Raw genomic sequence first — 13130 nt, 5'->3', positions numbered from 1 at the left:
TTTTATGGAGAATACAATGAATGTTTCCCATTTGAAAGCAAGCTTTGTCGCACATAAAGCATGTTTTTGAAGTGGCTGCAGACATTGTGCAGACGCCCACAGAGGAGATGCCACACGAATGGCTTCGCAATGTTCTCCCGTTCTTCACCAGGCTGCCTCTAAAGTGTTCTAAATCAAATTACTCAAACCAGAACTGCTCCAGTGGGCACTGGGAGAGGAGTCTGACTGTTACGAGATAAAAAATAACAAAAAAACCAATGTATACAGACATGCTTCAGGACTTTCCATGTGTGGTTGTGTTGCTACTGTAGGAAAAAGCACAGAATTGGCAGTTTCCTCTGGGCTCTGGGCTTTTGTGACATTTGACACTGCCTCTCTAAATGGCAAACGGCTGCACGTGTGTCCTTGCTTTCCCCTCAGTCTGGTCTGGTGTACACAGAGGAGGAGTGGCAGAAGGAGTGGAACGAACTGTTAAAACTGGCCTCCAGTGAGCCGAGAATACACTACAGCACCAACGGCACCAACGGGTAAGGCTCGGGCCCGGACAATACAGCGACTGTTAACACACAGTCATGTTTATATGCATGAGCAAACAATCAGAAGTGAGTGGACGCCTCTCATGGAGTCAGTCTGATATTTACTGTTTCCAGCGTCAAGTCCACTGAGTTGAATGCACCATTAAGTCCAAACTGAAGGAGGTTTTAACAACAAATCCATCACTAAAACAGACAAATGCTTTGTTGTTTTTTTTTCTTTTAGCACCGAGTCCTCTGATGAGCCAGTTTATGAGAGTTTAGAGGAGTTTCACGTCTTCGTCTTGGCGCACGTCCTCAGAAGGCCCATTGTTGTTGTGGCTGACACCATGCTGAGGGACTCAGGAGGAGAAGGTGAATATACCAAAAACCCCAGACTGCTAGTCCACCCTGTAATGCGCTTCAGTTTGCTCACTGATATACCAGAAATAGTTTGAAAGTAAAAGGTTTTATTGATGACTTGCATGTCTCGTTCTAATGCAGTAAACAGAACCCATCTGCTGTCTCAGGCAGAGTAATCTATCAGCACAAGCTGGTGCCAAAAGGTGACTCATTTTTGGTGCTGCCTAAAAGGACCTTTTCTATGGTGTAGGAGAGCTGCCATTTAAGACGTGTGTGTACAAGTATCCATCAAAAGTTGTGCATAAATAAAAATGAAGAATTTCTCATATAAATAAAATAATGCACAAAAGGTTTCTTGTGTACGAGGGAATATCTAAAAGTTTTGAGCCCCACACAGTAAAAGCAAAAGTTTTGAATTTATATTTCACACACTTGTTCCATCTAGTCTGCCGATCACTGATACCTGATCAATAGCGCTCAGCGTCTTGGTCCCCTAACCAGCCCTCCACATCAGCAGTCAGTTCATCATCATCCTCAAATCTGCAGCCCTGAAGGTGTTTTTTCAGCCTGGGAAAGAGGTGAAAGTTGCTGGGGGCTATGCCTGGAGGTTAGGGTGGGTGAGTATGACGTTATTATTGTACCTCATGTCTGAGCAAGCAGAGAGTCCTTCTGAGCTGCTTCCATTACAGCTCTGCTGGTGTGGACTGGGGAAGTGTCCTGGTGAAGCAGAATCCTAAAGCAGGTTTTTACGAGGCGTAGGTTAGAATCGTATTTCCCATCCATTGCAGTTTCATGAGGCAGGTAGTCGATGTGGACCACTTCTTTGATGGCCCAGAAAATGGCAGCCATGATTTCTTGGGGGACCTGGTGGCTTTGAACTTATTTTTGTCTTTGGAGATGTTTCCAGTCCATCGGTGATAAAGCCGGATTTCATCACCGGTAACAATCCTAAAATAAAAATCCTCTGGTTTGCCGTTTACCAAGTTAGCAATGCTCCACTGATGGTGACCCTCTATAGCTGCATGTCACCCGGAAGCATTTTCAGGACCCATCCTGCACATACGTCGGACATGTGGAGTTTGTCATGAGGTATGCTGTGTATGGATTCATATGAAAGGCCTGTTATTTCTTCTTTCTTGGTTTTCCATCACTAGTTTGTGCACAGCGTCAGTTTTTACCTGACTGGTGCTGGTTGATGTCTGTCCTGACCAGAGGTCATCTTCTAAACTTTCTCTGCCTCGCTGGAACTCCTTCATCCAGTTTTTGATAAACCATGAACAGCATTCAAGTCACGTATCTTCAGCAGTTACCTCACAGCTGTCGGTTTGTAAATTCATAATGAAGACACAAAATTATAAACTGCACTTTGTAGTTTCTTTAACTTGTGTGTGTTAAATCTTTTTCTCACAGACAAAATACACAGTAAACATTTTATGTGTGATTTAACTTGATATTTTCATTTTATGCACAACTTTTGATGAAAATCCACGTGCATTTTATAACCAACAGCTCTCTTACAGCAAACATTTAACCCACTAAAGCAGCTTCCAGCTCCCTTTTAAGGAAACTGGAGCAGCTGCTTTGATCATGTGGTGACTGCAGTAGCTGTCAAAGCATCAAGTAGATTTAAACCCTCCAACAAATGAAATATCTTTTCTTTTGTGGCTTAGTAGCAAAGCTGAGGCCAAATTTTTTTAACCTTAAATGTCCATTATTTTTCTCCAGCCTTTGCTCCCATCCCTTTTGGAGGCATCTACCTGCCGCTGGAAGTGCCAGCTGCCAAGTGCCATCGCTCTCCGCTGGTCCTGGCGTACGATCAGGCGCACTTCTCTGCCCTGGTTTCCATGGAGCAGAAGGACAGCTCCAAAGAGCAAGGTGATACTTTGCATCATCCATCATTGTCATATCATATATACTATATGTTGCTCCTGACAATGGAGTGCCTGAGTTTTTATAGACGGCTCAGAACTTTAACTTTCTCACTTAATAGCTTAAATCTTTTATCTGATGGGAGCTCTCCTGCAAAGCTGGAGTGGTGGCTTATCACCGCGGGCTTTTGGGTATTCAGAGTTCCCTTCACTGAAACAGCAGTTTGGGCTGAAGGTCTCATGAAGTTTGGATGGAAGTTAACGTTTGAAGATGGATGTTAAATCAAGAAAGAAACATTTTCAAACATTAGGACTTCATTAGTTTAACATTTCATTCATTTTCAATAATTATTAATCATACATTTTATTTATAGACGCTTTTACATAGAACCCAAAGACGCTTTATGTAAAACGATTCATTGAAATGAGATAAATGTAAACAACAGCAGGCAAATCAAATAAAAGCACAAAATAATTAACACAACAGGTTCTACAAAAAAATTGATTTTATTTATATATGTGTGTGTTTCTAAGAGCTTCACAAAATAAAAAAATATCAAATGAAATGTAAAACAAGTTAACCAGCAAATGTAACACAAACAATGCACAAAACAAGCAAATGAAACAAAAACAACTTTAGGCTTCAAGATAAATGACCAATCTCGTTATCTCACATTAAATCTCTGAACATGTATTTCCTCTTAACGGGATTTGTGGGCAGAGCAGTTCCAGCCCTGAGTGATGGCTCACTTAACTGTGTCTGCAAGGGCTTTCACACAAACCTGCTTCTGGTTCTGGTTCCGCTCTGGAGCATCAGAACCTCTGTGCTTTTTGATCGAACCGGCCCATGTTCTTGCCAGCTTAACCAGAAACGCAATCAGAGGACTTCACGACGTGCAAATAAACATAAACATCTTGGAGATTTGTTCCTGAAAGTTGCTGGTTACCTCGTCAGCCTCCCCTTATAACCTACAGTTTCCCAAAATAAACAATTTTTTCAGACGACAGAGATAATTTCATGTGTGTGGGCTCAGTTGACTGCAGTCATCTCTCCCACTCGCCATCATGTCTCTGTTAGAGGTGATAAAATAAATTGGTTGTTCTGCCACCTTTAGGCAGAAACAGCCTTTAAACTAATTCTGTTACTTGTTCCGAGTTTGAGGTTGTAAAAACAAACCAGTTCCTAATAACTGATAACAAGGAGCCCTCTGGGGATGAGCTCCTCCTGTTAGCTGCTGTGTTTTGTGTGTGTGTGTGTGTGTGAGATGGGGAGGGGTTAACTACAAAGGCCCAGGGAGGGCATTTGTGCTGCAGATTAAAGGGGGGGATTTTTTTTATTTATATATTTTATTTATTTATTTTTGTAAATTTCACCATTATTAATATTGGACATCATTTGGACACGTCATAGAAGAATTATCAATTAATCAGTTATTGATTTATTGCCAAGCTCCTAGGTAACAGTGGTAGTAGACACAGCTTCCTGAAGACCCAAAAACACTGGTTTTTGTTACTTTAAAGCATATTTTTGTCTTTTCTCTCATCTCCACCAGCAGTTGTGATCCCACTCACTGACTCAGAGCACAAAATGCTGCCTCTGCACTTTGCCGTGGATCCTGGGAAGGACTGGGAGTGGGGAAAGGATGACACTGACAATGTGATGCTGGCAAGGTAAAAATAAAGAAAGAAAAAAACTATTTGACTTCCTCTTGTGAGGTCAGAGAGGCTCTGAAGGTGCTTTTAACAAAACTATTTATGTAACGGTCACAAGAGACAAATAAAGACAACAGTGGGCATGTTCCCAGGCGTTTGGCTCATAGGCAGCTGTCTCTTTAAGATGAAGTGTCAGCGTCAGGGATTGACCCCTGATTCCAGATTAGTGATACTCTCCAGCAGTGACAATGAGATTAGCTCTAAATACCTTCTATAAAAAAAACAAAAGAGCAAAAATAGCCATCATGTAAAAAAAAAAAAACATCTTATTTACGTCAGCTGCTGACACTGGATGTCTTATTTAATGGTGGGCACAGATGATGTTACACAAGTGGCTGTTAACATTGTTTGAAAAGGTCACTGAGTGAAAAGTCCACAGCAGATTGTGAATGCTAATCAGCCAGATGCTTTTACTGCGTTTACTCGACAGCTCAGAGCCAATTTACCGGATGTTTTTCAGCTAAACCTTCATTTAGTTTTTTTTAAGTTCACATTAATGACCAACAAACGCCGTCTGACCGAATAAATTCATTTATGCCCTCACAATGAGTAATGCTCCGTTAGCTTCTGGAATCTGGTTCAGCAGTTGATGATGAAATCTGCTTTGTTATGGGTGTCTCTATTAATGTTGCTTAGAATCTAAAATATGACTTTTTAAGTTCTGTTCATTAACAAAATTATTGTTAGCCTTTAAACTGACATCATACAAACTGAGCAACATTTGGAAGATATGAACAAATGAAAAGATTTGATGCAGCAACACACTCAAAGAAAGGGAATGCTAATGAAATAAAACCTTGTAATGCTCGGGGAGCTGAGGATACAGATTGTTTTAGTTTTTCTGAGCAGTCCATGGTGAGAAATGCAGTGAGCTAGAATTTTAATTTAAATAACATTGACCCTGTTTAAAAAGACTCAAATGCAATTTGTGTAAGTTAATTTTAAGTTGTAGTTAAATTCTATTAAGTTAAAAAGTATAAGATGTGAACTACTGTCAGCTAGTAGTTTGTTGTTAGGAGCTGTAAATGTGTTTTGACCTGTCGGGTTTATGCTAGGGGTCCTTGGTAAATTTACTCCCCTCTAACGGGTCCCTGGTTTGAGTTATTTATTGTATTTTAGAAAACTACTCAGGTTTGACAAGTGGTTTGTCTCTGTTGTTTCTACCCAGCGTTGCTCTTTCTTTGGAGGCCAAGCTCCAGATGTTGCACACTTACATGACGGTCACCTGGCTGCCTCTGCCCTGTGAGGTAAGGAAAAACATGCACACAGTCAGTCTGGATGATGTGCAGTCTGAGCTGCTCAAATCAGCTCAGACTGCACGATTCATCCAGTTTTTTGTCCCAGAACTAACTTTAAAAATAAATAAATAAATAGTATGCATATGTCAGACATGCATTTTTGTGAATTAGCATGATCAGGACTCCACATACTTAGTTGATTAAGGGTTAATATTAATTTCTCACCTTCTTCCTAAACAAAGACATGATTTTATTTTTCCTTTTCCATCTGACCATGTGTTCCCTGGCTGCTGTACAAAACACGTGTGCAAAACAAACTACAGTAGGCCATTCAGGTCATACAGTCACACCATGCAAACAGTGACAAAGGTCTTCTTGTGTCCCACATGCTAACACAGCAAGCTAGCAAGGACAAACTTCATGGTTATGTTTGCAGGACCTGATGCCAGGACAGAAATTCAGTAAAAGAAATACAGTGAATCACAGGAGTTTGTGCTGAGAGAATGTGCATCCTGTAACTGATGTACGTCATGCAGTATCCAAATAGAGCATTCTTTATTTAAGTGGCTCTTTAATCTGTTTGTAGATACCAGAAGGCACCTGGAAACTGAGTCATCTGTGTGTTTTTTGCATCTGAGGGCAAAGAAACGGCTCTATCAAGCACTTTTTACATTATCAGTTGTATTTTTTTTCCTTGTGACTGACTAGCATTTTCCTGCTCTGCACAACAACTCAGCTATAATTAAATTTTGCATTTGATTAGAATTACTCATGTCTGTAGAGTGTTATCACCATTTCTGCTTGTTGCTTTGCAGCAGGCCCCTCTGGCTCAACCAGAGTCACCCACAGCCTCAGCAGGAGAGGATGTCCGAACGCCTCCCGACTCAGGAGAGTCCGACAAGGAGTCAGTCAGCAGCAGCTCGAATGGTAACGGAGATGCAACCACAGGATCAACGGTTAATGGAAGCTTGTCTTTGGCAAAGAACAACTCATCTTCCTCCTCTAGTTCATCCAGCAGTGCATCTGCGGGGGGCAAAGACAAAACTAAGAAGGAGAAGGATAAAGATAAAGACAAAAAAAGGGCAGACTCTGTGGCCAATAAGCTCGGCAGTTTTGGAAAGAGCCTGGGCAGCAAGCTGAAGAAAAACGTGGGTGGCCTGATGACAGGGAAGAACGCCGGAGCAGGAGGTGCCAAGCAGGAAGGTGGGGAGAAGAAGAAGGGCTCATTTCGAGGGAGGAAGGGCAGCAAGGATAGCTCGCCTTCAGCCCAAGTCTCCGAGGATTCTGGGAAAGGCTCCCCCTCTTCCGGCAGCGAGCGTCTCATCGGAACGGGGAGCAGCATGAGCAGCAGCGGCGGGAGCAGCACAGAGAGCGAGAACTATAAGTACAGCGCCGACGTGAAGGTGAGCCTGGGCATCCTACGAGCCGCCATGCAAGGTGAGAGGAAGTTCATCTTCGCCAGCCTCCTGACCACCAGCAACCGCCAGCCCTTCCAGGAGGAGATGATCCAACGCTACCTTGCCGACGCCGAGGATCGCTTCCAGGTGGAGCAAGAGCAACAGCGGCGGGATGCAGAGAGGAAAAGCATGACTAATAACATCCAGCCCCCTAAGAAGGAGGTGGTAGGTGGTGCAGAGCTAAGTTACCGGCCTTATGAGGTGAAAGAGGAGCTATCAGAGAACTTAACTCCTTCCTTCCCCCCGCTCAAGTCAACTCTTTTGAGCCCTTCCATGTATTCTGGTGTAATTCCCATACCCCGGCCCTCCTTCATAGACCCGCCCCCCGTTCCAGCTAATCTGACTCAGCATCTTCACATGCACAGCTACTTGGACACCCGCCGCCAGCTAGCCGGGGGCTCTCCAGCAACCTCGTACCCCGGCCTGCCTTCATATGCCACCCTTCCCCGACACTGTCCCACAACGCAAGGTCCCTCCCTCCCCCAGTACAATAACTCCCAAGGCCCTTCCTCCCTGAGCCCCTCTCTTCTTGCCCCCTCGTATCCCCCAGAGTTCGACCCGCCGGACTATCCTGGGGCCGAACCCACCTGTGGGAGCTACACGAATGGCTTTCAGGACATGAGCACAAACCTAGACTCTCGGAGCGGGCAGCCCCCAGTTAGACACTACTCTCTGGGCAGCGCGGGCGGCCTGGCCAGCCTGCAGTCCAGCCGCTGTCGGACACCCAGCTGCATCTACTACGGACACCCGGAGACAGGAAACTACTGCTCGTGTTGTTACAGAGAAGAGCTGAAGAAGAAGGAGACGGAGCCAGCCATCCACAGGTTCTGAGCGGACCTCGCTACGGCTTGAATTTAAAGAGTGGCCTTTTTTTGTGTTACTATAAAACACCTTCTGGAGCAGACCAGCTTCTGAATGGACAAGGGAAAGGCAGCAGTCTCCCCACTTTTTATTTCTTATTTTTCTCTTTTTGTCCTTTCCTGTTGAAGGTGACGAGAGTCGACACGACTGCAGAGTAAACAGTAAACATAAAACTAACTGCACTTCTGTTACATTTTGCTGTGACCCTTATGCAGGTGTTGTGTATGAGTGTGAGTGTGTTTGTGTGTGAACTACAGGCACTCCTCCTTTATAATAGAGTTAAACGCCTCGCTACCGTCTCCTTCTAGTGGAGAGAATGTATATGGCAGGCAGCGTACATAACACTACGTTAGACTCACACTAAGAGATGCAAGCACAAAATGAAAAGGCACAAGTATTTCCACTCTGTATGTGGTCTGTAATAATTTTTGGGTAATTAAGGGTCGTTTGTTAGGGTCATTTCAGTGTTACGCAGGTTTTATACTATCGTTAGTAGATGCTTGAGTCACATGTACGTCTGGAAAATGTAAATTCATTCTCAGATTTGCTTTTTGGTCACCGTTTGCGGTATGCAAATCGAAACAACCGTGTAACGTTAATGGTTAACTGTTTCATGGGCTGCTGTGGTGCTAACGTTACAGAATGCAAAACACAAATATTCATGCGTTCAGCAGCATCTTCCTGGCAAAAACAAATATCTCTTAAATTCTACATTTCCGTCTAGTTTATATATCTGTAAACCGGTTAATGAAGATGTCAGCTTTTTAAAGATTAAGAGCCACAACGTTGGTCGAACGACTGACCGGATGATTTAGAACAAAGACAGCGTAGGATCACAGCGCTAAGCTCACATGCTGTTCCCAGGGCCCCAGTCAGAGTATTTCATGTCTTTTTTGGGATATTTCTCTTTCAAAGTTCTTCTTGTTTCCATAAGCATGGTTTGTGTTTATTTTTTTATTTTATTTTATTTATTTATGTTTTTTTTTACAAATTGCTTGGGCCTGTTCACATTAGCTGCTAACATTTGTCCAAACCTGGTGTTAAAATACATCCTTCTTGCTTCCCGAGTGGTCGCTCAGGATCAGATCTCAGTTAGCTGTTCTCTCTGGGAAAAAGTCACATAGCCAACGTCACCCCATCAACAGAATATCAGCAGATACTCTGACATGAGTGTGTCACATTTACCCGACTCCACAGCGGTAGAAAAGAAGCACAAAATACCATCACAGAGCTCATTGTGGGCGATAAGGACCAATGTAACCCCTAAAAACAGATTAGGGAAAAATAAAAGACTAATAAAATAAAATGACAAATAAATAATACAAATAAATGGGTACAAATAAATAATTAATAAACTGAATAAAAGTAAATCAGGAAAATGTTCAGCCTAAAACTTTTATTTCTTCCGAAATCTCCCACTTATTGTTTCATAATTTCAGGTTAGACGACATCTGTCAGTCTTTTGTTCATTTTCTCTTTTAAGTGTCCATTTGCACAAAGTCACCTGAGAAAGGTCGGATCTTTGACGCTGTCCTGCCCTGAAATGACGCATCCAGGAGGAGTTTTTACCAACGACCAGAAGAGTGCGAAAACATCCAGGTGGTTCTTCAACCAGGCCCAGGACTCATCCTGTTTCTACATGCAGTGTACTCTAGACTGGATCTAAACGTGGACTTAATCCATCTTGAACACGCTCACGTCTGTATTTTAATGCTGTCTGGGACACGTGTTAATACTAAATGTGAACAGGTCCATCACCAACAAATTCTGTTATAGAAAAATGTCACAGATTATCTAAAAGTCACTCTTTAGAAATTAAATCCATGTTTCACAGAATCTCATGATCTTAAAGTCCTGCAGCCGTAGTTTAATAAACAACAACACACTTTATTATTTATTCATTTGGTCCGTCACTGCTAAACCAAAAGTTCTACTGAAGGCGGTTTTTCTGTATTTCTGGCTTTCGTTCCGCCGCATCCAAACCTTTTGCACAATTCAAGCACTTTGACGTGCGTAGACACAGGAAGTTGGACTCCTGTCCCGCAGATTTACTTCTTCAGACACCTATTTATAGAGAAACTAGCTGGAGGGTTTTATTTAAACTAATAATACTGTCACAAACTCATTTCCATTTGTCCCCAAGTGTATACTCCTTTTTGCCGTCCCCAAAATCTAGTAAACAAAGACTTTATTTTTAATTTTATTGTTCTTCCTAATAGAGAGGAATATGAGTTAATAGTGGAGCTGCTCTGTTTGAGTCTCCTGTTACTTCACATTCAAGACTTTCAGTTGGAGGAGTGACTACTAAATCCTTTCCCTTTACGGAAATAACCGAATCTCTCCACTCATTTTGATTCAGGCTTTTCTTTATCGAGGTTATTAGAAAAGCACAATTCAGTATGCAGTTCACTGCCTTGGCCAGGCGAGGGCGATGTTGTTTGTTTTTCTCTGTAACGCAGCATTTGGCCCTGATGTCCTCCACCCGACTGCAGACTAAACCAACCAAAATGATGAGGAGTAATCTTCAGCAGTGCTAATTTATCACTTTGTAATTATAATATGTCCTGTGTTGCTGCATTAAGAAAGAGGGAATCTTTCTACTGTGGATTTAAATAATACAATAACACCCCATCCCCCTAAAAAAAGAAAAAAAAAAAACAACTTTTGCTTTTTGAATGTGTGTTGAAATGTTCGTACTCGGGTTTTCATTCGGATGAGACCCATTAAATGTTTCCTCAGTTTGGGAAGATGATGCCTGTTTTTTTTTTGTGAGAAATCAATGGGTTTGTGTGCTTTTCCTTCCTCTAAAGTAATAATTTACTTACAAACCATCAGCTCTTTTCTTGTGGTTTGTTTCTTTTCTGTAGTGAAACAGATGCCTCAGAAACACCAGACTCTACAGGATGCGAACACTTTTTTTGTATGTAAGAAAAACATAGGTTGAGAGGTTGTACAAATATGTTTCAGGTTATTTTTGTAAGCCCAAAGTTTTACAGTGTTTTTAAAGGGTAAGAATGTATATTGTTGGGTAATAAGTTTGTAAAAGTCCGGGTTTGGGGAACGTTTGTGTTGACCAGAACATGACATGGCTGTTGAAGTAAAACCCTCAGAAGGGTCTTTTGATATTCGAGGCGCCCTCGTTGCAAACTAATTTCCTCAGTGCTGCCCTGATGATTTGAGAATATATATTTATAGTGAGATTTTTTTAAAAATAGGTTTCCTTGTGAAATGTTTAGTTGAGATGATTTAGGATGTTCTTTCTCACACGGCTAATCGTCTAGCAGTCTGATTGTTATTTGTTTTGTGGCTTTTTTTTTCCAGTTTGTAAATCTTGTTTACTTTTTAACTTTACAGCCACCGACCCGTGCTGTGCTAAAATATGACAAACGTTCTCGTTGACTCAGCTCATTTCCTCCAAACCAGAAGCGAAATAGCTCAGAATTAAGTTTTGCAACACAACTGACCCCATATATTTTCTATGTTGTGCAACACTGTTGTTTCTGTGGGAAGCAGAAAACTTACCATCGATAACATTAACGTGGAGTACTTGGAGTTGCATGGGACTGGAACTGTTGCATGTAAATGGCAAAACATTTTACCAAATTTGTGCATTAATTTTGTTTCTTTTTTCTTGGTAATTTGTTCTGTTTTGTTTTGTTTTTTTATTTTATTTTTATTTTTTTATTTTCTTGAGAGGAGAGCCCCAAGGCTGTGTGACAGTGCAATCTGGATAGGAAGAACATCAGATTTTATGTTAGGTTATTATTATTATTATAATTATTTTTTGCACCGTTTGAATAAATTCTCATTGTATTTCAAGGATTGGATGTTTACTTTCTTTGCTTTTTTTTTCTTGTATTTGTTGACTCTTTAGTCATAAAATCTGCGTCAATGAAGATTAATCCCAATAAGACTAAATGTAAATCTATTTTTGATGAACTCGTAGCTTTGAAATGCTGCTGTTATAAGTATTTTAATAAGAAAAGCTCCTGATCTGAGGGGCCAGACAAAAACAAACAATTTAACATCTGAAATGAGCAAAAAAAAATATTTAATTTATTGGCAATGTCCATAAAACATAAAACAGAGGCAAGGCACATGTATTTATACAGCACATTTCATACACCAAACAATTCAAAGTGCTTTACATAAAACAGTAAAAGCGTTACAGCGGGTAAAAGAAACAATAACAAGTGCATAAAAAACAAACTTTAAAAGAAATTAAATTTTAAAAAAGCTCAAATAAAATGATCCGGTGTGGGGAAAACGGTATTAAAACATGAGTTTTAAAATTCAAGCTTAACAGAACCAGATGCAGATCTGGACTCTAAATAAAAACTAGTGAAATGCAGCAGAGAACAGGTGGGTCTGGATCTAAATAAACTGAGTGTTTCAGCTGACCTGAGGCTTTCTGGGAGTTTGTTCCAGACATGTGGAGCAAAGAAGCTGAATGCAGCTTCTTCATGTCTGGTTCTGACTCTGGAACTGATAAGAAACTGGAACCAGATGACCTGAAGGTTCTGGTAGGTTCATACTGGGTAAAGAGGTCACTGATGTATTTAGGTCCTAAACCATTCAGAGCTTTTTATAGACCAGCAGCAGAACCTTAAAATCTATCCTCTGATGAACAGGCAGCCAGTGTAAAGACCTCAGAGCTGGACTGATGTGGTCCACTTTCTTGGTCTTAGTGAGGACTCGAGCAGCAGAGTTCTGGATCAGCTGCAGGTGTCTAATTGTTTTTTTTTTTTTTAGGTAGACCTGTAAAAACACAGCAATAGTATTAAAAAAACAACTGGAGGATTATTTGACAACTAATTAGCTTAATTGGCAACATGTCAGTAACACGATTGGGTTCATAAGGAGCACTTCAGAGAGGCAGAGTCTCTGAGGTGTAAAGATGGACAGAGGTTGTGCGTTCCATAAATTCATGGTTCTATAGTTCTGCTGTGTGTGACCATTATTATTATCCTCATTAGTTCAGAAGCAACCCTAGTGGAGCTAAACGGACGTGGGAACAAGTACAAAAGCGGTCCATGACAAGGCTTTATTTCTTCACACTGTCTCTGTTGTGTGGATAAAACCAACAGTGATTTCTGTTTGCAGCCCATCTGATGACAA

The 13130-nt window shown here is 41.4% G+C and overlaps 1 protein-coding gene across 2 annotated transcripts in view; it reads left to right on the top strand.

Moving 5' to 3' along the window:
- Positions 1–11831, top strand: part of otud7b (OTU deubiquitinase 7B) — a 45302-nt gene extending 33471 nt beyond the window's left edge. Inside the window, exons 7-12 of one of the 2 annotated variants that reach the window (XM_041987835.1) lie at positions 421–527; positions 760–887; positions 2601–2750; positions 4300–4414; positions 5625–5703; positions 6510–11831. In XM_041987835.1, the coding sequence (XP_041843769.1) occupies positions 421–527; positions 760–887; positions 2601–2750; positions 4300–4414; positions 5625–5703; positions 6510–7982 (2052 nt within the window). In that variant the 3' untranslated portion in view covers positions 7983–11831. Of the gene's footprint in view, positions 1–420; positions 528–759; positions 888–2600; positions 2751–4296; positions 4415–5624; positions 5704–6509 lie in introns of both variants that reach the window. The other variant, XM_041987834.1, reaches the window with a different exon arrangement.
- Positions 11832–13130: the final 1299 nt, after the last annotated feature.

Source organism: Melanotaenia boesemani, chromosome 6, assembly GCF_017639745.1.
Source record: "Melanotaenia boesemani isolate fMelBoe1 chromosome 6, fMelBoe1.pri, whole genome shotgun sequence".
Lineage (NCBI taxonomy): Eukaryota > Metazoa > Chordata > Actinopteri > Atheriniformes > Melanotaeniidae > Melanotaenia > Melanotaenia boesemani.
The sequence above is the reverse complement of the archived record's forward strand: the minus strand, read 5'-3'. Positions and strand labels throughout refer to the sequence as shown.